Source organism: Mustela nivalis (genome assembly GCF_964662115.1).
Source record: "Mustela nivalis genome assembly, chromosome: 17".
In the NCBI taxonomy this organism is placed as follows: Eukaryota; Metazoa; Chordata; class Mammalia; order Carnivora; family Mustelidae; genus Mustela; species Mustela nivalis.
In genome coordinates this window covers 33,187,210-33,213,799 of record NC_139036.1, presented here as the reverse complement: position 1 = coordinate 33,213,799, position 26,590 = coordinate 33,187,210, and the positions used below count along the sequence as shown (strand labels likewise).

Genomic DNA, 26,590 nt, shown 5'->3' with positions numbered 1-26,590 from the left:
GGTGACAACAAGATAAAGAAGACTATGAACCACCAAATAACCTCTGGAAATATTTTTACCAAGTTGTTCATTTAATATGTTACAGCTTTTTAACTTGCTCAGTGAGTGACTTCTAACTATAAAGAACTTCTATCTGTTAGCATTTCAACTTCTGAATTTGAGATGTACAAATATCGAAACATATAAAATCTTTCTACATTATATATGTCATTTGCTTTTTTTTTTCCTTTGCTTGTTTAAATGATTTATGTAACCATGTGGTAAAAACTCAAGCCTTGGGTCTAAAATTATGTCTGTTTATGCAAGTCTAATTTCAAGGAGTGTTTAAAACAAATTCAGAAAATCTATATAGTTTTTAAGAGATTATTTCCTTAGAAATTATTTTTATATTTAAAATACTGCATTATTTGGCTATTTTTAGATTACAATCATCTCTGAGTATAATAGATTCCTTTTTCATAGTAAAATTAGCTGCTAGTTCTTTTAAAATTGGAACTGCGATTCAGACCTACAAATTAACTTGTACAATGGTAAATCTAACATAAAATGTCTCTAAAATAGACTGCTTTGTGTTCAAGCCTAAAAATTATTTTAGTTCCTTTCAAAAGAGCATTTCTCTGGGTAATAGTGCAGAAATTGAGATATGGGAGTTTTGTTTTCTGTTTTTGTTATTGTTATACAAAAAGTTAGGCAAAGGTGTTATTTGACCGTTTTGAAATATGGATCGTTGGCAGTGCACCCAGGAATTAGGGAAGCGAAAGCCTCACAGCGCTGATTAAACGCCTAGGCTGTAGCACCAGATTGCTTGGGTTCAAACTGTGACTGCTCTGTTTATTAGCAGTGTGACAATGGGCAAGCTACGTAAAGCTCTGTGCCCCTCAGTTTTCTCCTGTCAAATAAGGTCAATAATAGTAGCAATCGCAAAGGATTGTTAGGAGGACACAATGAGCTAATGTTTAGGATATGCCTGGAAGAATGCCAGGTACCTAGAAAGCTTTATGTAAACATTTACTAAATACACCATTCACTATTAGGGCAGTGATTCTTCACATCATCAGACGAGGGTGGTAATAATCAGTTTCATGAATCACCTAATGGACAAAATGGTATTTCTCTCCTTCGATTTTTGGAACTTTCTATTAGGACTAAGATACTAAAAGAGAGATGGGCTCCACAGAGATTATATTGGAGCTGGCTAGTTACTTTTTAATGTGCTGACTGTCTAACATGGACTTTATTAAAAATCAAAATAGTTAAACTGTAAATTTAAAGTACATTTTTTTAAAAAGGTAATAAATACTCAGAACTTGGGGTGCCTGGGTGGCTCAGTGAGTTAAAGCCTCTGCCTTCGGCTCAGGTCATGATCCCAGGATGCTGGGATGGAGCCCCGCATCGGGCTCTCTGCTCAGCAGGGAGCCTGCTTCCTCCCTCTCTCTCTCTCTCTGCCTGCCTCTCTGCCTACTTGTGATCTCTCTCTCTCTGTCAAATAAATAATAAATGAAATATTTTTAAAAATACTCAGAACTCACCTCTTCCTCATCATTTTCCTACACTGTACTATCATCTTTGTTCTTATCTAAGTCTATTAGACCTGGGAACACAATGCATTGGTGTACCACCTGGCATTGCTTCCCGACCCTGTAGCCAGTGACATCACATTAGTAGCTTGAAATCAGTCATGGTAGGAGTAATTACACTACAGAAATCAGTAAATGCTACAAATGAGCGCTCTCTCCAACCCTCCCCACCCCCGCAAGAGGTGGTTGTCAAATATTTACCATCACACCACTCAACAGATGTTATCATGGGTGAAATAGAGACTATATCATTTCCTGTATTAAGAAGAGGATTGTATAAAGATATACACCTTAGTAGAGATTTCCCCCGCGGATAATTTAAATACTTATTTTTTATATGAAGCATCCATTACTCTATATTACCTCTAGAACCATAGCTCTGAAGAATGAGCTGTTATTTTAATTACTATGACTAATAATGGTCTCCTTTTGTATATCATTGTTTAGGTTATATTATCTAATGAGAGTCTCATGATACCCCCCAGGTGAGACAACAGCTATTAATCACTACTGTATACTGTAGATGAGAAACTTGAGACTTCATAAATTATTACTTTTCTGAGGTTCTTTGACTTGTACTTGAAGAATATTACATACAGATTTGGATTTTCTGACTGCACGTCAAGTGAAGATTGTACTGTGTGATGATTGTGATATTCTTTAGGGAAACCTTTGTGTGAGTTAGAAAGGTCTCTCTTTCACCTTCTCGGTTTTCCCTTCCCTTCCCCCACCCTCTTCCCTCCTCCTCTGCTTCTCTCCCTCCCTCTCTTCCTCTCAAGATAACAGATCCTAGAAGTAAGGTGTATTTGAACCTTTATAACAATTACACTAGCAGGTGTTTTTCAAGTAAATGTGGCTCTCTTGGAATTCTGAGGTTGATGGTATCGTCTTTATTTTATGCTCAGAAGTCTCATTCTCCAGTTTCCTCCCCATCCCGCCTCCTGCCATCGTCGTCCCTGTGAACCCACCACATTTACTCTTCTGTTCTTTTGCCCACGGACAGCTGTGGTCCTCAACTCTCACCAAGAGCCTTGGCATCAACAGATAGTGGCTCAAACTTCCCACTTCCCCAGCTGATTACATGCTGGATGGTCCTCAGTCAGACCTCCTAGCTATTTTCTCTATCCTTCAGCCTCCATTGTAGTTCTTACTTGTCTTCTCATTCAGTTTATCGTCCGGGGCCCCATATTTCAATCCTTCTTACAAATCCCTTCCGTTCACTCGGCCCTCTGTCCTGTCGCGGTATTTCACAGCACTGGAAGCCTCCACAAGCTCGACCATCCACCTTCTGCACAATATACATAAGTAACGAGCATTGGCATAGGTTAGACAACCATAATTCACTAGATTCCACTAGATCTTTTGTTGTATAATCATAGTTATTTTAAAGTCCAATATTTTATCTATCCCTGAATCTTGATTTTGTTGGTAGTTTTATCTTTTGACAGTGATCTCTTTTTTTTTTTCCTGTGTGTCTCCTAATTTTGATTCAATGTCAGACATTGAATATACAGAACCGTGGATAAATATTATTTAAGCCCAGAAGCGGGCCTGTCTCATCTCTGTCAGGACGTTAGCAAGGCAGGTGATGCAGTGGGGGAGGGTGGGGCATTCGGTCTCATTTGTAGGCAAGCTGGGTTTACTTGCGTTTCTAGAATCACAATGAATTTAGAGTCGTCCAGTGGTTGTCTGCCTGTGCTTATGTAAGGTCCGGAATACTGGAGGGTTTTTCTCAGTGTCCTGCTTGGTCCTCAGCTGGAAGGCAGCAGGCTGTACACACATCACAGTGGATGTGGATGTTTAATGTTGTTCCCTTGCCCTCCGCAACAGGCAGATGGCTCTTTGTTTTTGTTCCATGCAAGGTTAGAGCTGGATGTGGGGAGTAAGGGCTGGGGAGAGGCTCTCGGTCTTCCTACTCGAGTCTCTGGTTTAGCAGACCTTGTGCCCAAGTCACAGGGTAAGGACTTTCTCAGCCTTCTGTCTCTCCTCGGTGGCAGACAACCCTACTTCCTATTTAGTGCTCAAGCGGGTTTCCTGCCTCTGTCTTTGTGGAAGTCAGATTCTTCTTTGTATCCGTGTAGGATTCTGGATTTGAAAGGTTTCCTGCCCTTGCCCCTACAGTGACTTAGTGTTCATGCAGGATGAAGAAGACATCAGGTTTCCAATGGCTCCGTGCCCCTCACTGGGACAAACAAGATTTTCCTGGAGTTTGGGCAGGGGTTGGGGGTGAGACAGTTTCTAGCCCCCAGGAACAGATGACTTATCTTCATGTCACTCAGTGTCCTGTCCAGTATGGGGAGTGTCTCCTGCCTTTCCCCAGCCACAGCCAGCTATTCCTTCATATTAGAAAGGGTTGAGGTCTCTGCAGCTCTATGCTTGCCCCCTATGGTGTAGTTGACCACCATCTTGTACTCATGCAGGGCGCAGAACATGGATGGTACACCCCCTTCCCTCTCAAAACTTCGCAGGTTTTGCATGAGCTTGCACCACCCAGAGGGCTTTCTCAGGTCTCTTGCCCATCCCCAATCTTTCTCGTAAGCAAGGAGCTGTTTAGGGAGAGCAGATTCTCCTTGGGAGGGCAGGGAGCTGAGCTCCCAGGAATACTAAAAACTATCATGCTAGCCCATAAACAGGTCTTACAAATCTGTTAACATTTTAGATGTTTCCTTCTTACCCACTTTAATGGCTTCGTTTCTTACTATGCTCTGCCAAGAGAGAAGAGTTCATGTGCCGCATCTTTTCTTGGAGGAGCTCCTCACCCTTTGGAATTCAGTTCACCTCAGGGTCAGCTCAGGTGAGGAACTCAGTCTCTGAGGGACTCAAAAAAATTATTATATTTTTTAGGTTGTACAGCTTTTCCCCACATATGGTGGGAGCAAAATTCTTTGCAGTTTTCCTCATCTTAATGAGAAGCAGATCTCCTGCTTCTTTTTAAAGAAACTTTCAAACAGTTTTAACATGCCCTGCAAAACCTTGCACAGTCATATTTGCTTATCTGTCCAGCCAAATCTTGTATCATCCTCCCCTCCTTCATTCACTATACTCCAGCAACAGTGATGTCTCACTTCCTCAAATGTGCCAAGTTTGTCCCATCCCCAGAGCCTTTGCACATGCTGTATGCTCAGCCTAGAGTGTTCTTTCCCTTGTCTATACCTCCTTAACTGCAGTTCCTCCAGAGGTCCTTTATCCCACACCCCCTTTCCAAATTAGTACATAAATTACTTCCTTGTTCTTTCTCACAGCCGGACAATATCCCATTATCCGGATATGTTGTCTCCAGTCAGTCCCCATTGGTGGTCATTTAGATTATTGCCAATCCTTGTTTGTTTTTTAACAGTTAATCTTGTACAGAAAACTTACCTGTGGGCTAGATTCCTAGAAGAATTGCGGGTTTAAATGGTACCTGAGGACAGTGAAGATAGTGCTTCAGATTCTGGGCGCTGGCACCCGCCAGCCATGTAACTTGGACAAATGATTTCACTTTTCTGTGCCTCAGTTCCCTCGTCTGTAAAATGGGGATGATCGCAGTACCTCTTAGAATGGCCGTGAGGCCAGAGTTGGTACATGTGTCGTACTTGGAACAGAGTCTAGCACATAACCACTGAACATATGTCAGCTGTTACTATTAGCACTTAAGATTTTACACAGATAGGGGCACCTGGGTGGCTCAGTGGGTTAAAGCCTCTGCCTTTGGCTCAGGTCATGATCCCAGAGTCCTGGGATAGAGCCCCACATCGGGCCCTCTGCTCAGCAGGGAGCCTGCTTCTTCCTCTCTCTCTGCCTGCCTCCCCACCTACTTGTGATCTCTGTCAAATAAATAAATAAAATCTTTAAAAAAAAAAAGAAAAAAAGAAAGATTTTACACAGATATTGACAAGTTCCTATAAATATGTTAATAATTTATACTCCCATCAGTATGGGAATGACTGTCTCTTCACACTTTCAACACAGTGTCTTATTAAACAACTTTTTAATCTTTACTAACATGATATGCATGACATCTCATAACAGTTTAATTTGTATTTGTCTCATAAGGAGTAAAGTTAAGCATATTTTCATGTGTTTAAGTGCATTTGTCTTTTCTGTGTCCTGAATGTTCAGCATGTTCCCCTGACTCCTATTCATCATTGGTCTTGATTTGTGTAGTTCTTTGTGTGTTCAGAGATTTAGTCTTTGTCTGTGCTCTAAGTTACTCTTTCACAGTATTCAAAACTTTTCTGTCATTGTACTTACTTCTATTTTTAACGATGTCTTTGTTTATAATTATGTTTTAAGTCTCCATAGACCAAGTCCAAGTTTATTTGTTCATCATTGCATACTGAACACAAAGTAAAATACTGAACACATACTAAGTGATCGATATGTATCTGATGAATGGGTCAGATATGACAAAGAGAATCTCATTACCTAAATAGACTGGAAAATTGGAAGGAAACTAGTTTGTACGAAAACATGATGAGTTTAGTTTTGGATATGTTGAGTTTTAGGTGACAGCTAAATATGTACAATACTCTTACTTTGGCAAGATACTCATGAAGATTTTGGAGCCATCCCCATGAAGTGATTGATTGGAAACAGATGATCTCTGATGGAGAGAATGTTATGTGAGAGTCTATGGACAAATACTTCCAATCAGAAACAATTTCAAGTGATTATGGTTATAATAATAGTTTTAAGACAGACACAAAATGAAAAGGAAAAATAGAAACATTATATATTTACAAGAATAAAGCAAATGAGGAATGGAGAAAAAAATTTAATGCCTTGGAATAATAATGATTATTGAAAAGTATTTAGATCGTGTTATAATTTTACCCAAATCACTTGCTATGAAGAAATGAAATCATTTACTAATGGAAAAGGGGGTCTAGCTTAAACATACAAGCTTGTATAAATCAAAAGTGCTCTTTTTGTATAAAATAAGCTACTTAGCTTATCAGTTTTTAACTGGAAAGTGATTGTGTTTTCTAGTACTAAGCTATCCCTAAGAGATTATTACTATCAATTTAGTCTCCAGTTCTGTTTTTCAGATTATAGTAGCTGCATGAAAAAGAAGAAACCATTCAGTCTTCTAAAAAGAAATGCTCATTTTTTCAGAATAGAGAATTTATCCTAAAATAAGCTGTGCTGTGTATTATTTAACACAAAAGAATCATCTTTATGGCTACAGTCATTCATTAACCATATTGACTAAAATGAATATGGATTAGTACCTTTAATAAGTCTGTTGTGAAGTTATAGTCCTTGTTTAATAATTGTAAGAAAATAATCAGGGGATGCCTGAGTGGCTCAATTGGTTAAGTGTCTGCCTTTGGTTCAGGTCATGATCCCAGGGTCCTGGGCAAGGAGCCTGCTTCTCCCTCTGCCTCTGCTGCTCCTCCTACTTGTGCTCGCTCTCTCTCTGACAAATGAATAAATAAAGTCCTTTAAAAAAGAAAAGAAAGAAAGAGAAAAGAATCAGGGCGGGAATTCTATTCTGATGGCAGAGAGAATGTGTGGTACTCCAATGTCCGTCTCAATTTTTAAAGGACACTGTGGATTAAAAGGTGCTAAGGTGCACGTTTTTTTCTCCTTTTTATGAAAAAAAAAATCTGTGATTTAAAATTTAGAAGGTTTTTGTCCAAATGATTTGTTTGCCAACCATTATTATGGCTATAATGGTTGGACAAACAAATCATTTGGACAAAAACCTTAGTCCCATTAGAATGACTTTCTCCTTAACCTTGAGCTCTCTCTTTTCCTTATTGTCTGGATAGTCTTATTTCTGAGCATTTTTATCATGAAAGCAAGATTCTTCTGTACACTCATGACATTCCTCCCTGCAGGCAAGGTGGTTGTTCGTAATCAATGATCACGCAGAAAGTGTAAAACACAGAAAGTGTGAAAAAAGAAAATAAGCCTCCTTGAACAGGTGCAGCAGCAGATTATCGGGGCCCGTGTGTCCAGGCATGTGCTGCTGGAAGAGATGGAGACGGTGCCACTTGGGGGGCTTCTAAGAAGCCAGCCATTCGATTATGCTGCCTTCCCAGAAACACTCATTTTTTACTTAAAAAAGGAACATTTATTCACCAAGAGAGCAAAGAAGCTCCTAGGTAGCCTGTGTTCATCGACAAAGGATACCGTTACAGAATTTTTAGCCAAAGACTTCTTTTATACAACTTCTGTTAATGGACTGGAATAGATCTAAAATAAAAATGTTCTTGTTTTCCTTAATTATAAAAGCAACTTCAGAACCGTTCTCAAGGAAGATTCCTAAAGAAGGGAGTGGTGACAGAGTGATGTTTTATTTCATTCAAATAGTTCGTGCATTTTTTTTAAAGTTCTTTTTTATTTTTTTAAGATTTTATTTATTTATTTGACAGACAGAGATCACAAGTAGGCAGAGAGGCAGGCAGTGGAGGGGGGTTGGGGGGTAGGGGGAATCAGGCCCCCTGCTGAGCAGAGAGCCCGATGTAGGGCTCGATCCCAGGACCCTGGGATCATGACCTGAGCTGAAGGCAGAGGCTTTAACCCACTGAGCCACCCAGGCACCCCTTATTTTTTTATTTGACACAGAGATCACAAGTAGGCAGAGAGGCAGGCAGAAAGAGAGAGGAGGAACCAGGCTCCCCACTGAGCAGAGAGCCCGATGTGGGGCTCCATCCCAGGACCCCAGGAACATGATCTGAGCCAAAGGCAGAGGCCTTAACCCACCAAGCCACCCAGGTGCCCCTAGTTTATGCATCTTTGCTCAGCCTCATGCTGAGACTTAGGGGAATGGAAATCAATCTATGGTGGTAGCTCAGTTTCTTTCCAAAGAAGTCGACTACCTGAGCCATGGAGTCTGTTCTCTAGTGCATTAATGTAGATTACACCCATCAGTGGATTCATGACAAGCCAGGATCAAAAGACAGATCCAAAAGGTCAATTAAAATCCTTAGCAACCACGCAGGGATATAGCAGAAGGATAGAAACCATTGTATTCTAGAGGGGTGCCTTCCATAACTGCAATATAAAAGAATGTGGCTGCTCAACATGGGCCTGTTCTCTCGATATGAGGACACAAATGTACTCATTTACAGAAATATGGCCAAATAATTTCTTGCTTACTTCAATCTGCATTTCTTTATAGCTCACTAACTACTCTCAATCCCATTAACAGAAATGAAAGCTAAGTTTAGCAAATTGTTTGGCCGTTTGTGTTTAGTACACAAAATTTTTAATTAACAAAATAAAATACCACAATCCATTGTAAATCACTTTGCTAAACTTTTTGACTTCACAAGGAATTCGGTCTTGTCCGGAAGCTACTTTCAAGCCCCTGCTGATCAGGCACTCATGCACCAGTACCCTATAGAGCTGAGCGAAAACACGTAAAGGGAGCCAATTAAGGAAATGTAGAGCCAAAATAGAGAAGCAGGGTCTGTCTTGTCCATCCTTCTGCCTTTAGGCAAAAACCATCGCCTGCACCAAAAATTTTTGCTTGAATCCTGCTGACAAAAATGCTCACCCCATGTAAATGACAAGTCATAATCCAGTTAATGCAACTAAAGCAGATTGTTAACTGTTCCAGACTTATTTATTGTGTTCTAAAGATGCTGAATCTGAAAGCTCATCTGAATTGTTTTAATTCCTCCTTTCGAGAAAATTATTTTGTACAAGAAATGTACTCAAATAATTGTAAAGATGTGGGAAGTTTGCATCCAGGAAATAAAGTTATCTTTATCATCTTATTAAGTGTATTTTTGGTTTCCCTTCACTCTAGATCTACCTTATGGGTGGGAGGAAGCTTACACAGCAGATGGAATCAAGTACTTCATCAAGTAAGTACAAGCATCTCAACCAAGTAAGCAATTTCCTTCACATCTGGAGAGAACCTGGAAGTTGCAGAATAATCAGCAAAACCAAGAAACCCTCTTGGAGGTTACAAAAATTAGTAACAAGAAATGAAGCCTCACCATTTTCATTTCATGTGATTTAAATGCTAATATCAGATATCGTTGGGTTGGGGGGAAACTGGTAATTATTTCAAGGGAAACAGCAAAAAGTTGGAACAAGATCACAATCTGAACTTAAATATTGGCTGCCTGAATTCACTTCTGGCTAAAAGTATTAATACTTATGAGAGTTAATATCTAATGAAAAAAATTGACTTTGCATTGTCTTAACACTTCTTAATATTTAATGCAGTAATACTAATAATACTCAGCATTTTTAATGCTTCACAGTTTATAAAGTTCATTCATTCTGCAAATATATTTTGAGCATTTGCTCTGTGCCATGCAGTGTTCCATGCCTTGGAGATCCAGTGGTAGAATATACAGACTAGTTGTCTGATGTCATGGAGTTCATATATTAGGGAGGAAAGGCAGGCCGTAAATAACTAACAAGATAAATGGGGCATAATGTGAACAAACCCTATCTCAGTTCAGAACACCTTTTGAGGTATGAGTGCCTTATTTTCGCTGTTTTATGGATGAAGAACATAAGAGCTTGCAGGAGTTGCCCAAAAATCCACAGCTATTAAATTACCAAACCAGAATAGAATCAGAGTCTTTTGACTCCAGGATTCTTCTGTCCTGGACTCTTTTCAAAGCTAGGTCTCTTTGAAAGCCTCAACATTAATACATATTCTATCTGCTGTACTGGTTATTAGTTTTACCCTGGACAAAGCAGACTGATCTACTTCTACTCTGTTCTGAGGAGCTCCAGTCATGCCAGAATTGACATTATGACAATATTGACATTATGACATTATTCTATGCTCTTAGCATAGAACTCTGAACGTTGTAGATGCCCAGTAGTTGTGATTAACTTGCCCTATGGAGAAGCCCATAATGAGGGGTGGGGGGTTGGGCATGAAAAATCATATGACCATTGAAAACAGTGAGAATTAAAAAGCTTCATATTTTAAAAGATTTGAGGGGGAAAAAACTAGGGATAAACCAGGCAGAGTGTTTTTGTGATGTATTTTTTTTTCTTGTGTTTTCTAGCAAAATGTAATAAAGCAAACACATAATTTATAAGAAATGGAGAAAGGGACTTTTGGAATAGAGGACCCAGGAATACCATGCACAGATTACATGAATCATGTCTCTTCTGGAAGGAGAGTTGTGCCCTGATACACTGGGTTAACCTTGTTGACTTCCTGGAATATTTGAATCATGGTACTGTAGAGGTGGCAGGAAAATGAAAAACCACATTCACGTTTTCATTGGGTTTTTCACTCATATTAACTTTGTAATGATATATTTATTTTTTGAGAGAGAGAGAGAGCTTGTGAGCAAGGGGAGGGGCAAAGGGAAAGCATCTCAAGCAGACTCTCCACTGAATGCAGAGCCTCACACAGAGCTTGATCTCATGACCTCAGGTTCATGACCAAAGCTGAAATCTAGAGTCAGACCCTTAACCGACCAAGCCACCCAGGTACCCCGAAAATGACCGTTTATTGACCAAAACCTGATAACCAGGCAAGTGTTAGGTATATATTTCTGTGCATTGTATTATTTAATTCTCCCAGCAGTTCAGAAAATGGACACCAGTTGGCTTTTATCAGGATGGTATTATGGTGGTGGGGAGTTGCATCCTGCCTTCAGTCACGCCTATCTCCTAGAAAGTCCCCAAAAGAAATGCCTGATCAAAGGAAGGCAAACATAGCATTCAATTATTTACCGGGGTTCTGGTTCAAAGGCCTTTAAAAAAATGTAAGTAAATGAATCTGGACCCTGTGGGGACTCATTAGCCCCAGCCAGCTCTCAGTAGTATAGACGAACCCAAAGCTGAGTGTCAGCGCCTAACTAGTGCCACATGAAGAAAGGAAATCAAGGGCACAATCACTGATCACCAAAGACAAAGAGGGAGCAAGAGATGGCCAGCCAAATGGTGAGTGTTTCCCCTTGCCTGGTACCCAGCTGGCTTAAGCCAACTGTGTCTAGCAGACTAGAACAATAGTCTTGGGCTGGGCTCCTACCACAAGGAAGAATAGCATCCAAGGAGGGGAGAAAAGAGAATAAAACAAGCCATTTGCCCTGAGGTCTAACTCAAAGTCCTGTGGAAGGAACAGAAAGAGACACTTACATTTATGTTAGTCTGCTCCAGCATAGAAAATACATCCCGCAAACCTAAACCTAAATATATTCCTTAAACCTGTCTTTTGGAAGCCCATCAATTCTCTTTCTAGACCTTAATCTTGACTTACAAAGAAAGCAGGAAAGAGATGATAAGATAGATTTGTTTCCCAGAGGACAATGGTAGATATCATTGTGTCTTATTGTGTCACCATTACAGTTGGAGAAACTGTGGAAAAGAGGCTAACTTGGTCAAGGCCGTACAGTAGGAAAACACCAACACACACACACACACACAGGCTTTACCACCTCCACCTCCTTATTTTAATGTCGTATGTTTCCATGTGACAAAAGATTTTTTAAACAAATCTTGGTTGAGGGAGAGCTCCATACCTTATTCATTTTTTTAATTAACATCTAATGTGTTGTTACAGGGCTACAGGTCTGTGATTGATCAGTCGTACACAATTCACAGCACTCACCTTAGCACATACCCTCCCCAATGTCCATCTCCCCACCACCCCCTCCCTCCTTACCCCCCCTTCATTCCAGCAACCCTCCATTTGTTTCCTGAGATTAAGAGTCTCTTATGGTTTGTCTCCCTCTCTGGTTTCGTCTTGTTTCATTTTTCCCTTCCTTCCCCTATGATCCGTATCCTTAGGGTAAATACCCAGTAGTGCAATTGCTGGCTCGTAGGGCAGCTCTATTTTCAACTTTTTGAGGAACTTCCATACTGTTTTCCAGAGTCGCTGCACCAGCTTGCATTCCCACCAACAGTGTAGGACGGTTCCCCTATCTCTACATACTCACCAACACCTGTCGTTTCCTGACTTGTTAATTTTAGCCATTCTGACTGGTGTGAGGTGGTATCTCACCGTGGTTCCCTGATGCACAGTGATGTTGAGCACTTTTTCATGTGTCTGTTGGCCATTTGTCTTCTTTACCTTATCCATTTTTAAATAGCAGAATAGAAACTTGGTTCTAAGAATACTTAGTGATCTCCTGGAGATTAGAAAGGCCAAATAATAAAGATAAGAAAAGCTAATACTCTACAGTGCTTCATTTCCTTAGCCTCGTGGAGGAACGGGTAGCTTGCCTGAGTTAGTTTTTCTGCTAGAAGTTAGCCCCATTCAAGCACCAGTATTTATTTTAGCCTCACTATTCTTTTTTTTTTTAAATTTTTTATTTTTTTATAAACATATATTTTTATCCCCAGGGGTACAGGTCTGTGAATCACCAGGTTTACACACTTCACAGCACTCACCAAAGCACATACCCTCCCCAATGTCCATAATCCCACCCCCTTCTCCCAACCCCCCTCTCCCCAGCAACCCTCAGTTTGTTTTGTGAGATTAAGAGTCACTTATGGTTTGTCTCCCTCCCAATTCCATCTTGTTTCATTGATTCTTCTTCTACCCACTTAAGCCCCCATGTTGCATCACCACTTCCTCATATCAGGGAGATCATATGATAGTTGTCTTTTTCTGCTTGACTTATTTCGCTAAGCATGATACGCTCTAGTTCCATCCATGTTGTCGCAAATGGCAAGATTTCATTTCTTTTGATGGCTGCATAGTATTCCATTGTGTATATATACCATGGATCAAGAAGATGTGGTATAGCCTCACTATTCTTGATCAAAGTTTTACTTAATAAGATACTAACCTGCCTTCCTACAATGAGGCCATTGAACAAAATCTTTAGTGAGTTCTGCAGGGGAACGTAAGCTATATAAACCAGAACGAGACCCAGCTATCTTTCTCCTGCGGCTCTCAGTGTGCCTGGCCAGCGCCTTATCCCCATTCTCCTTTTTTATCTTTTACTCACCTCACCCTCTTCCCCAGGCGTTTCCCATCTGAGGAGGCCAGGACGCCAGACCATCAAACTCATAGGTGTGGGCCTGCAGGGGTTTGTGTGAGTCAAGGTCAGGAGTTCTAGTGCAGGTAGAGCTGATTATAGGAAAGCCATCTGATACAGGGGAAAGAAGAGCCTGAGCTTTGGATTTGGAGGAACTTGGGTCCAAATGCTGGTGTCTCCACAGGATAGCTGAACGACCTTAGGCATGTTTACTTAAGCTCTCTGAGCTTTAATTTTCCATATTTGCAGAGTGGAGAGAATATTAGCACTTCGTAGGGTTCTTGTCCAGAATGGATGAGCTTATGTATGTGAAAAGCCTATCATAGCACCTGAGCCAAAGTACACACTTCAGCTAAGTTCAGCCCGCCCCACACCTTCCTGTCACTCCTAACATTCTGATGGGGGTTACTTCCTGCTCCTAGCTGCTGGGTTCAGATAGGTGATGTTGCCACGTCCGTAATGGCTGCATACACAGACATCCATTGTATGTCCTTCTTGTAGCTTTTTTGTCTTATTTTTTCATCTTCATCCTCCCATTTACTCCAGCTGAAATTTTGAGCCTGGATGGCCTTAGATTTTGAGGTAGGAGTAGTTCATTTACCAGGTAGATATACTTTGGAAGCAGGAAATAGCAAGTAATGAACTCAGGTCATTGCCTCTCTCACGTTTACTTAAAAAGAACGAGTTGAAATTGCCCTTCCAGGACACTGGAGGAGATAATGGTCTGTATACATATAATCTCTTCCCTGAAAACTGACACCTGTCACTGTCTTCCCGGAAATTGAATTGTTCCATCTGATGGAAGGCAAGCCTCAGGCAAAGGAATAACTGTCAGTGCTGTCCCAAGACTGCCCAGACAAATATAGTCCTCATTGAATATTCCTGCACATGTCCATTGCACACCCAATAATACTTTGTAGTCATCTACTTAAGTTCTCATGCAAGAGAAGAAAGCATTTTACCTGGTATAAACAAATTTAATCAAAATGTTGGCATTGCTAGAGCCAGCATTTCACAGAACTAAAAAACATGTGTCTGTATATATGTATGTGTGTGTATATATGCATATAGGCATAGATATGCATATCGCCTCACTTTTGTGTGTACATATAAATACACACACACACACACACACACACACACACATACACACCAGTGCATTCAAGGGAAGACTTCCATATTTTCTCTTTAGAGATTTTCAGCATTCTTAAATTTAGCAACAAATGTCAGTTACATGATGGTGCTATGATGAAATTATCTGATTTACTTAACCATTTTCCTACCCAGTTTCTTCCCTTTGAAAATGGTATACTATTAATAGATTTACAGTAGTCCTTTGGTATGATTCCACTTTAAAATGTGTTATAAAATTTAACAAAATTACTATGAGAGCTATGTTTAGCAGTAAAACCTAATTTTAATTCTTACAAATCAGACATTACTGCTACATTGCTTTCATTGTGTTCTTTTCTTTTGCTCTTGAAAAATTCAGATTCACTGTGATTGATGATCATAATCATGTGAATTCTATTGCTGCATGATAAATTTCTCCCAAATTTTGCAGCTTAAAACAGTAAACATTTTCTCACCCAGTTTCAGAGGGTCAGGAATCCAGGTGTGGTTTTACTGGGTCATTCTGACTCTTTCTCTCTGGGTTTCTCATGAAGGTGTGATCAAGCTATTAGCCAAGGCTAGGGATTAAAGAGTGCCTTAGTGGGGCTGGTGTATTTATTCCAAGCTCACACATCTGGCTGTTGGCAGGAGGCTTCAGTTCCTCACCAAAACATGGGCCTTTCTTCATAGAGCCACACACAACAAGACAGCAGGATTCCCCCAAAACAAGAGAGAAGAGAAAGAGTAAGAGCAAGAGAAATAGGAAGACAAAAGCTACAATGTCTATATAACCAATCCTAAAAGTGAGTGGTATACCATCACTCCTGCCATACGGAATTGGTCACACAGACCGACCCTCGTACAGTATAGAGAGTAAGATTGCCAAAAGGTGAGCATCATTGGGACCTGTCTTAAAGGATGCCTACCACAGTGCTATTTCACAATATATGTAAATACACACACACACACACACACACAGTTTGTATATATTGTATATAAACATATATGTTTATATATGTGTATGTTTTATATGTGTGTGTGTGTGTGTGTTTGTATAACCTATACATCTGTAACACAGATATGGCACTATTAGACACTAGCTTCAAACGTGGAATGATGCTATGTATAGTGATTAGTGAGTTTTCCAGTAGGTATAATCATTTGGGTTTTGTTTTTTGTTTTTTGTTTTTTTCAAGATTTTGTTCATTTATTTGACACAGAGAGAGAGAGATCACAAGTAGGCAGAGAGGCAGGCGGAGAGAGAGGGAAGGAGGTTCCCCGCTGAGCAGAGAGCCCGACGCAGGGCTCAATCCCAGGACCCTGAGATCAGGACCTGAGCCAAAGGCAGAGGCCCAACCCCACTGAGCCACCCAGGCACCCCCTAATCATATGTTTTTAAAAGTTACTTAAACTTATAATTCTCCATGTGTCTATTTGTGTTGATATGGCTTCAGTGTGAGATCTCTCCTCGTCTTATAAAACTTTGTCCATTACATAGGAAGAAGTATACTTAGAACATTCAAATGTCTATCAGTAGAACCTAGGAAGTCTATAATTTCTGAATGAAACAAGTTTCGGTCTAGAGCAGGGAAGGCAAATAGATTTCAACTCACTGTCTCAAACGTGGTTTTGTGAAGAATTCTAAGCTGTGTTCATCCTCGGTGATGTCTTGTCAGTAGGGTCTGCTGTGGGTGTAGCGGGGAGAGGTGTAGGGGACACATGCCTCATCTTTGCATCTTTGGTCTTCTAGAGCATTTTGCTAATGCAGAAACTCTGCCAAGGTGAGCAGTAATAATACAGAGGGTAGGTTGAAATAATGAAATAAATGATGATAAGCCACCCAAAGAAGTTCTTATAAGATAGTATTTAAAAGCTTTGCTTTAATGACTCTAAAAGATAAATGATTTCTGGAAGGTATGGCTGTCTTCATTTCTCTCCAGTCAGAGAAATTAATGACCCTAGATGATTGTCTTCATTGACTTGAGGTAGGACATCCTATTAGGTTGTTCCCAGGGAGGAAAGAATGTGGATCCTAGCCTATATTTGAATCAAACTTTGCCATTGTCAGCTTACTGTATTAATTAAAGGCTTAAGTTACATTGTGTCCTCTCATTTATAAATTATATAGAGAACACAGAAGAGAAAAAATTGGAGGTTATGTTTTCTTACCCCCTAACTTTATTTTACAAGTATAGCCTATGCTGGGTAATCCTAATGTAATTACAAATTCGGGTGATTGGAGGGGAGGTTGGAGAGGAAACGGATGGTTTCTGGATTGGAAATAATAAGCTGCTACTTTTGACTTTTCCTAAGTCTTTGGCAGACTAGTTTAGTTCCACTTTAGTGGACACTCTTGGGAGCCCTCCTTCTGAATACCTCATTAATTTGGCTGCTTTGGTTCATTTTGGGTGCGTAAAGAAATACCCATTCACAGGGATGCCTGGGTGGCTCAGTTGGTTGGACGACTGCCTTTGGCTCAGGTCATGATCCCGGAGTTCTAGGATCGAGTCCCGCATCGGACTCCCAGCTCCACGGGGAGTCTGCTTCTCTCTCTGACCTTCTCCTCACTCATGTTCTCTCTCACTGTCTCTCTCTCAAATAACTAAATAAAATCTTTAAAAAAAAATAAAATAAAATAAATAAATAAAAAGAAATACCCATTCACAGACGACTATAAGTCTAAGGCTCACTTGATGAGGAAGGAGGCAGTTTCTGTGCACCTGACTTCAGCATAGATAAGGACAGGGCAGATTAGCTCCTCACTCTCATCCACATGCCTGAGAAGCCGGAGCATTTCGTTCCTCCTGAAACTGTAATGAAGAAATCAAAAGATGGCTTGAAGGAGGACATATCTTAATCCCCAAACACTTCTTACTAATGAATAAATTGTATTCAACGCACTGGTTTGGATGGAACCATCTGTTAGAATACCCATTAACCAGAACAGTGCCCGGTATGGATAGGGGCTGAGGAAACATTTATCAAATGCCTGAATACGGTCATTGCCAATTTGGGGAAGCAATTGATGATGGAAAAAGAAAATACAGACTGTAATGTCAGACACACCTGGGTTCTAGTATTGATGCACGACTTACGGGGGTGACCTTGGTATAATCGATGCTGTTTTCAGGTGTCTATATCCCCTTTTCTCATTCAAAAACGATAGTGGTTTATATCTCCTAGGCCTGTTTTGAGAATTGAATAAAATACGGGGGTAGGGGGGTGGGGAGGGGTAAGCCCCTAACAAAATACCTGGCCCATGGTGAGTGTTGAACAGAGGTTAGTTCGCCCTCCCTTCCTGCATTTTACAGTACTGCTATTGGACAGGGGTGGGGCTGTAAATGACAGCGTCTGCACAGCTGCAAATAGAAACCACTAGCCGAAACAGAAGCCCTGTGACAGGAGCCGAGAGGTTGCATGGCTCAGGAGCCCGAGACAGCTCGCTCTGGATTTTCCATAAATATCTACGAAGGGGGTATAGCAGTACGAAGTGCTAGATGAGCAACTGTCATTTAAACGAAAGGCCAGCCAGCTGGCTTGGGTTATTCAGAGTGGCAGAGCCCACTGAAATGAATAAAACATCCAGATCTAGACAGCCTGCATCAAACTCCTTTTTCCCCCCCATTTAACCAGTGACAGGTAGAAGGCATCAGGCATGTTTTTTAGCATTTTATTGGGATACTGTAAGCAAATCCTCTGGGATTGCAAGAAGTACTTGGGAAATTCATCACCTTTCTGGGGTTATACTTTTATTTAGCCAAATGAGGAGGTATCTCTGTCTCCAGGACCCTTTATTTAAGTTAATTAACAAATACTAACTTATTTGTCAAACACTTTCCCTTCCAAATTCGGTTGCTCTATCAATCTGCTAGAACTGCCAAGACTGGCTTAAAGAGCAAAAATTTATTTTCTCATAGTTCTGGAGGCCGGAAGTCCAAGCTCAACATGCCATTAGGATTGGTTTCTGGTGAGGCCTTTCTTCCTAGGATATAGACCATTACCTTCTCACTGTGTCCTCACATGGCCTCTTTTCTTGTCCATGTGTGCTCAGAGAGATCAAGCTCTGGTGTCTCTTCCTCTTCTTACAAGGACGTCAGTCCCATTGGACCCAGGGCCACACCTCCATGACCTCATCTAACTTTACCTCCCCAAATGCCCTGTTTCTCAATATAGCCCACCTAATGGGTTAGGGCTTCAGTATATGAATTGGAGGGGGTAAGGGCACAATTCAGTTCACAACAGTTGCTTCTTTATCTTAAACTACTTTCCATCAATTTTCCAGCCCCTTATTTTTCTTTATCTAATAATCTCCATTACAGAGCAGTATATCATTTTCTTATATACTTACCAGGTTTTAGGCACATTTGCAAGAACTAATCCAAGCCAGTGGTTTTTCCCTTGTGCCCTAGTCTTTAGTAGATGAAGCAGCTAAGGGGAGGGGGAATGTGGCCAGGAGAATAATGACCCCCCACACACACACACACACACAACGATGTCCTCGTGCTGATCTCCACAACATTTGGATACATTAGGTTCCATGCATAAAGTTTGCACATGGAATTAAGGCTGCTAATCAGCGGGTCTTAAAATAGGGAGATTATTCTGGATTAACCAGGTGGGTCCAGTCTAATCACATGAGTCCTTAACAGTGGAAGAGGGAGGCAGAAGAAGAGGTTCAGAGAAAGAGATAGGAAAGTGGAAGCAGGGAGTGACAGGCGGTGTTTCTGGCTTTGAAGATGGGGGCCACGAACCACAGTATGTGGGTGGCCGTTAAGCTGGGAAAGCAAGGAAACGAAATCTCCTCTAGAGCTGCCAGAAAGGAACAATAGCCTTGCCAACACCTTGATTTTAGCCCAGCAAGAGCCATGTCGGACTTCCGAGCTACAGAACTGTAAGCCAGTGAATCTGTGTTGTTTAAAGCCACTAAATTTTATGTGGCAATTTGTTACTGCACTAGTAGAAAACTAATACAGGGAGTCAGAGGTGGAGGGGAGAGGGTAGTGGTTATGACTTGCGCCTAAAATGCATCAGGCATGGAACTAGAGGATTTATACATGTTTATCTCTTAACACTATTTGAGGCAGGTGTTGCATGTTTTCTAGATTAGGAAACTGAGACTCGGAGTTCAAGTAACTTTCCCAGAGACATATAGTAACCCAGTTAATACATGGGCCATCTGGGATTTCAAACCAGGTCTGCATAGTCTGTTTGAAAGAATAGTAAACTGTGTGAGTTAAGGGTACATGAACACCCTGAGCCTCGGTTTCTTCAGTTGTAAAACTTGTAGAGACAAGTCAGGTTTATGAGCTTTGTACGAAAAGCAAATTGGGAAATCACTATCAAAAAAAACATTGTAAAATACAAAATCCTTATCGATGTCAAGTTTGATCTAGCTGTCAACACACCCAAACATCCATATCAAATGAATGATCTATAGGACATTGAGGGGGCTGGAGGGTCTTCTTAGACCTTACCTAAACCTTGTTACTTAGTGCCAGCATTAACTAGGCCTCTTTAGGAAAAATCTGCATCCTTTTGTTGGGTGTTGGATGCCTAGAAACATGGCTTTGGCTGCATCCTGAGTTATTTCAGAGGCTGAAAATTGCAGGTTAGTAAAATCACTTCAGTAATGGTAAGAGAATTGAGGGGTAGTGTAAGCTTTTAGCCACCCCTTATCATCACATCTGTTTGTCTTTGTATACATTTTATACTACCAGTTAACACAAGATTTGTTTAGCTAACAATAGTATTTGTTCAGGGGCACTTGAGTGGCTCAGTGGGTTGAGCCTCTGCCTTCAGCTCGGGTCATGGTCTTGGGGTCCTGGGATCGAGCCCCGTGTTGGGCTCCCTGCTCAGCGGGGAACCTGTTCCCCCTATCTCTCTCTGCCTGCCTCTCTGCCTACTTGTGATATTTGTCTACCAGATGAATGGATAAAATCTTAAAAAAAAAACAAAACAATAGTATTTGTTCAATGTAAGCAACTATAACTTAAATCCTGGGATTTTAATAAACTTACATATAACTCTGGTTATTTAGGAAATAAACTCTAATCAAAATTGTTTGGATTATTATAGTGGTTCAGTTATTACCTTCCACCAAATAGATGAATAGACCTTTTCAAGTTACTTGGATATTAGAATATTGGTGAAGAGGGTTAGTAGTCCTGGCTATTTGGTGACATTTAGGATATTTAATTCAATTGAACGCTTTACTGATAAAGTTGAGTCTCTTTATGCATATTTCTGAATCTCTTAGAGTGAGGTGACTGCATTATCCCATCTGAAGATAGTTTTATCTGGCCCTCAATCCTAAATAAGCTAGTTTACCACTTCTGAGCATTTTTTTTACTTGTGGTTTAATAAAAATACCAGTGAAAAGTCTGGTGGATCTAGACATCAGACATTTATTGACCCCCATTTTCTGAGAGCCTGACACTGAGATTGTAAAGACGCAAAGAATGCTTCTCTGCCCTCCAGAAGTTAACAGCCTGGTGAGCAAGAAGACAGACATAGTAAGAATTCATTTTCACGATGTGAAAAGTGTAAAACTTCTGGGGAAGCAGGCTTCATGCTAGTACTTTTTATTCCCACTTAATAAAAATATGAGTTTTGTGGCAAGGGCTTTAAAAAATATTTTAGACTATGTAATCTATGATCAGTCAGCCCACCCTTAATTACCTCATTTTGGTAAATCTGAAGAGCCCTTTTAGGTGGCCATTTAGCCCATCCCAGAATTCACCATACACATTATTGTTGAAACCCACCCAAATAACAGAGCCTCGGGGAAGAGTTTAACAGAATGGCTAAACTCTCAGAAGTCAGATTTGAGTCCAGAGCCAGGCTCTAACACAGTTTTATGACCTGAAGTAAGTTATTTTGCCTCTTTCGGTATTAGTTTTCTCATATATAGCGTGAGGATAATAAGTATAACTTTTTCTCTTCTTCAAAATAAACTAAGTTCCTCTAAGTCAGTTAAGTCCATTGATTAACAAGTCCAAGATGGCACTACAAGAAATAGTATTGTAGAGTCGATGAAAGAACTATAAAGGTTGATGGTATGTTTGGTGTTTATCCCATAATTTTTTACTATAATTGAAAGTTTCTACTTTATAGCACTCACTGTTAAGTGGCTTTTGCACTTATGCATTATGGAGTCGGTAATATTTGGATAGAACATGTCAAGACTATAGAGATGGTGAGGAAGGAAACTTCTCAAAGTCCCATCCAGTTTTGTCATTTTAGAATGTTCAATTCTTCTCTGATAAAATATGCACATTCATGTTCTTATGTTTTTAGTGTAGTTCTCTTAACTTTGGTAGAAAAATAAAATTAGGGGGTGCCCGGGTGGCTCAGTGGGTTAAAGCCTCTGCCTTCAGCTGAGGTCATGATCCCAGGGTGCTGGGATCGAGCCCCTCATTGGGCTTTCTGCTCAGCTTCCTCCTCTCTCTCTCTCTCTCTCTGCCTACTTGTGATCTGTGTCTGTCAAATAAATTAATAAATAAATCTTTTTAAAAAAAGAAAGAAAAAGAAAATTAGAATAAGTATAAAATTAGTTGAAATATTGTTTCAAATAATTTTAGTATTTTTTAAGTTTCAAATTTGATAATTAAGAAAACATACGTAATCAGATGTTCATTAAACTTATTTTATTGGATAAAAAAGTGAAACAGCTGAACATTACAGATTGAAGTAGCTTTAGTATTTCATGCACTTTTGTTCATAAGTGAGAATTTAAGCTGGAAACTTGCAGTGGTCTTGCAAAGTTATTTCTAATTAAATTTAGTTTTCATTAATCTACATTCTGACAGTCTTTTGATTATTGACCTTTTTAAAGTAGCATGAAAATATATATATATATATTGCCCATCTTCTGTATTTTTCTAGAAAGCCAACCTCTTTAGTTTGGAGAAGTTGTCTGTACTGAGGGAGTGATAGTCACAGCTTGATCTTGAAATACTCTCTTCTTGCTTGATGATGATTTAGAATGGCATTAACTGCTGTAACAAACCGCCACCTTTCACTTGCTTAATGCTCACATACCAGTCAATGCAGAGCTTCCTGGTGGACGAATGGCTTTTCTATGCTTTGGCTGGTGACTTTGGTACCCCAGCTCCTCCTAATTCATGGCTCCTCATCTCCTTGGTCCTCAGAGTCCTCTGCCTTCATTTAGCAGATGAGGAATAAGAGTAGAGACGGCACTCCAGGTCCTTAAAAACCCCTGCCCACAAAAGACAAGCATCTGTTCTCTCACCTTGATTAGCAGGACCTAGACACAGGCTCCCATAAGGCTAGTCAGGGCAGGTAGTCTGCTTCTGGACAGCAACTTCCCGGTAACAACGCTGTGAGATGGAAGGGAGGATGTGAAGTTTGGTGGGCACTGCCAGAGGGAATGTAAGAAGGTACAAATATACAAACTTGAAAGTTCTGTGTTCATTAGTATATAATAGTCCAGTGTATAAATACATGTTCTTGGAGGCCTTCTGTATTCTGGAATCCTATCACAGTGAAAAACAGCATCAGTTTTTAAGAGTTGCCCAAAACTGTAATCTATGACTGTAGAACAATTTCTTTGTATCAGCTCTGGATCTGGGATGTTTTCGCTCTGTACAGTAATTGACAGCAATTTAAAGGATGTGATTTAAAGGATATTAAAAAAAAAGGGTATAATTTATATTTTCCATGTTTTTCTCAGGAATTTTCTTTTCAGTGTTCATCTTTTACAGGTCTAGAGACGGCAACTTTTTCCCAATACTATGCATAAGTAACATGTTACGATAACTTCAGATTCTTATAATATGTGATATCTGAGATACAAAGGTTTTTTAATTAGAGTTTTTAATTTTCAAAAGATATATATTTTTTATATAAATTGCCATAAATATGTAATAAAAAGAAGTTTATCTTGAAGACCATAAGGGTTTGGATGGGATCCTGCTAATATTTGGTCAGAGTCCCACTAGATTTCCAAATGTTTAATTACAAAATATGGAACTATTATTGTGATATTTACAGAGTTAATTACTGAGAAATATCCATTTTGATTTTAGGCATATATTTCCAAAATTATATAAGAGGGAACTCCTTATATGTCAGTGGAAACAAACAGCTTATGATTTTCTCTTAAGCATGTTTTGGAATGAATTCTTCTTATTACTAATTCCTAGTCAGCCTCATAACCAGTGTCTGGCAAGATTATGTGCTGCCTCCCCAAGGTTTGGTGACTTTTTAATAATTTGATTGACACGGTTCACTTTCTGTTCTTACCTTCCAATTTGTTTTCTTTTTCTTTTTGTCCAATTTGTTTTCAGTTGGGATTCTTTTTTAAGTTTAAAACTTTTATTGTCTTTACTACTTGCCATTTATGGCCAGCTGTAAAATTTTCCAGCAATTCCAAGATACTGATGCTAGAAACAGATTGAATTAACACATATTACTTGTCTTTAATTTCTTGTTCATATGAATATTATATGCATAGGATTACCTCCCACCCCCCCCAAAAAGACATTGCAAGTTAATTAGCCACATTATTTTGCAACCTTATCTTCATCATGATAAAATCATATATGCACCCTTGCTCTATTCATGATGATATATAAATAGTGACATTTATAATGGAGTTTAACAGAAGAACCTCTTTCATCATCACAGACAGTTATTAAGAATGAATTTCTTCAAAGCTAGTGTACTTTTTGTCTTTAAACCACTTTTCTCTTAAAGGCTGTCCTAAATTTTAATTTTGAAAGAAAGCATTTTGCATGCTAGGAGGGTAAGAAACATAAGGAGGGTAATTATAATGGGATTTAAATAATTCACTTACATTTCTTTGCCAATAAAATAAAGCATGTTCTCTTAGGGCTTTTTTTATAGGTCCTAAAATATGTCTTTCAATTTACTAATATTATGGAAGAAAGAAAACACAACACCGTCTTCTTCCTAGATCGAATATTAGTGTTTCCCAACAACAGATTTGGCAAACACTCAGAGGCAAGTAGTATTATGCTTTTTAGATTTTCAAATATCTCTGAACTGCCGTTGATTGCGCCCAAATCAGGTCAGATGCACTCTCTGCAGGAACATTTGCCAGAGGTAGTGTATGTTCAGATGGAAGATTTTTACATTCCATAGTCAGGCTCATTTATTCTCCAGACCTCTAAATTTTTCATACTAAGTAGGAGCATCTCACTTTATGAACCATGGGTCTTTATTAATTAAACAGAGTCAACAGGGCTGATTTATTCTCTCTTCTCAGTTGAGCTACCAAGCACAGAAATCAGAGAGGAAATATCTCTAATACTAGAATGTTCTCCAAGCCAGTAAAGCTGGGATTATCTCATCATACCGATTATGTCAAAGCTCTTTAGGCACCATGCTCACCAGGACATAAAATTGAGTGGTATACACCCAGCTGGCCCTGTTCCAGCATCAAAGGAAGAATTCCAAATTTTTCTTGCAATAATCACAAAGTTCTAATTATTTAAAAAAAAAAAAAAAAAAACAGCCATAATCACTTACTGAATATGTACTTGTTGCCAGGCACTTCACCTGAGTTTTAGCAGCTTCGGGTTTTGTTTGTACAAAAGACCTAAGTATGAAATATGTACTTGAAGCATAAAAACCTTTGTTTAGTTTCCCTTTGTTAGTTGTTTTTTGTTGTTGTTGTTTGTTTATTTTGTTTCCTAGTAAGTAACTGTTGTAATTGCACGTTTAGTGTTTGGGTGTGTGTTTTTTAAACAGATACCAAGAAGTATACTTTGAACATAAGCTTAATCAATTAATATTTTATGGTGTTACTTTTAAATTTGGGAAAAGATCAGATGTACATTTGTTGATTTTAAAAAAAAAAGCGCTAATGAAGTTTCTTGGCAAGGATAACCTTCTCGGGGAACTTTCTCGTAGTCATTGTTCAGAGTCAATAACTACATTTTTTTTCCTTAGACATTTTGCTTTGGCTTCGTTTACATTATAAATTTAATGGAATGTCCATATCGAGGCAGTTACACTCGTTTAAGCATAAGAATACTGTTTTTCAAAAAGTCTGCTAGGAAAGTGTGCAGCTGAACTTGCCCCTCAGGTGGTTATTCCCCTTCCCCTTCCTTCCCAACTTCCTAATTAGGGGACATGGGTGGTGAGGGAGACTTTAACAGTTTTGAAGTCTCTTCTTTGGACTAAGATATTATAAATGTGCTGGTAAACATCAAAGTAAATGTACCAAGATTTTAAAATTAGCAAAACCGTCTCATCGAGTTTTTCCTTTTAGTTTTAAGCAGGTGCTTCATTGCAGAACGATGTGTCCTCATTTCACCTTGCAGCGGCCTCCTGGCCCTCTTATGGTACACTCATTAGTATTTCTTTAAAACCACTTTCAATTTAGGCAGACTTCCAGCTTTCCCTACCCCCAGCCCCCAAGACCTTGAAATGAAGTTAACCTGGGCAGAATCCAGTGCTTTCGTAAGTTTCGCCTCCGTAATAAGAAATTCCATTAAACCATAAACCATTTTAAAGAGATAATAGTAATGTGGATTACTGTCAAGAGAAGAATGATTCTTTGTACCACTTAACCACACTCTGTGCTTTTAAAATTACAAAGATGTTTGGGCCTTGCCATCTTAAAACACCTTGAATCCGTTTACCCCAGTATGAAGCTATCAGTGATCTTCCATGGAAAGATAAATTTTAATATTTAAATGCAGGAGTTGAACAATTTGTATGGGGAGTATGCATTGAATTTGGGATAGAGGGTCAAAAACAAACCAAATCACCATTGACGGTAAAACTGCCCATTTGTACGAAGTCCAACATTTTCAGTTATTGTCATCAATAGCCAATAAAGTAAGTGCATTTTTGTGATAGTTCCCCAATTGTGGTCTGTGGAATGCTAGTCCCATGTGTCCTACCAGGGGCATGTTAGTTTGAATAACACCGCATACTCACGGAGAGTTGTAGAACATGTTAATACAGTTAAGGCTTAGGGGAATCCTGCAGTAAAAATACCCGTTT

The 26,590-nt window shown here is 39.5% G+C and overlaps 1 protein-coding gene across 3 annotated transcripts in view; it reads left to right on the top strand.

The window, feature by feature from the left end:
* Positions 1 to 26,590, top strand: part of STXBP4 (syntaxin binding protein 4) — a 164,853-nt gene that overhangs the window by 131,438 nt on the left and 6,825 nt on the right. For 2 of the 3 annotated variants that reach the window (XM_082707693.1, XM_082707694.1), the window contains one exon: positions 9,322 to 9,379. In XM_082707693.1, coding sequence (XP_082563819.1) covers positions 9,322 to 9,379 — 58 coding nt within the window. Of the gene's footprint in view, positions 1 to 9,321; positions 9,380 to 10,549; positions 12,985 to 26,590 lie in introns of those variants that run through there. The other variant, XM_082707695.1, reaches the window with a different exon arrangement.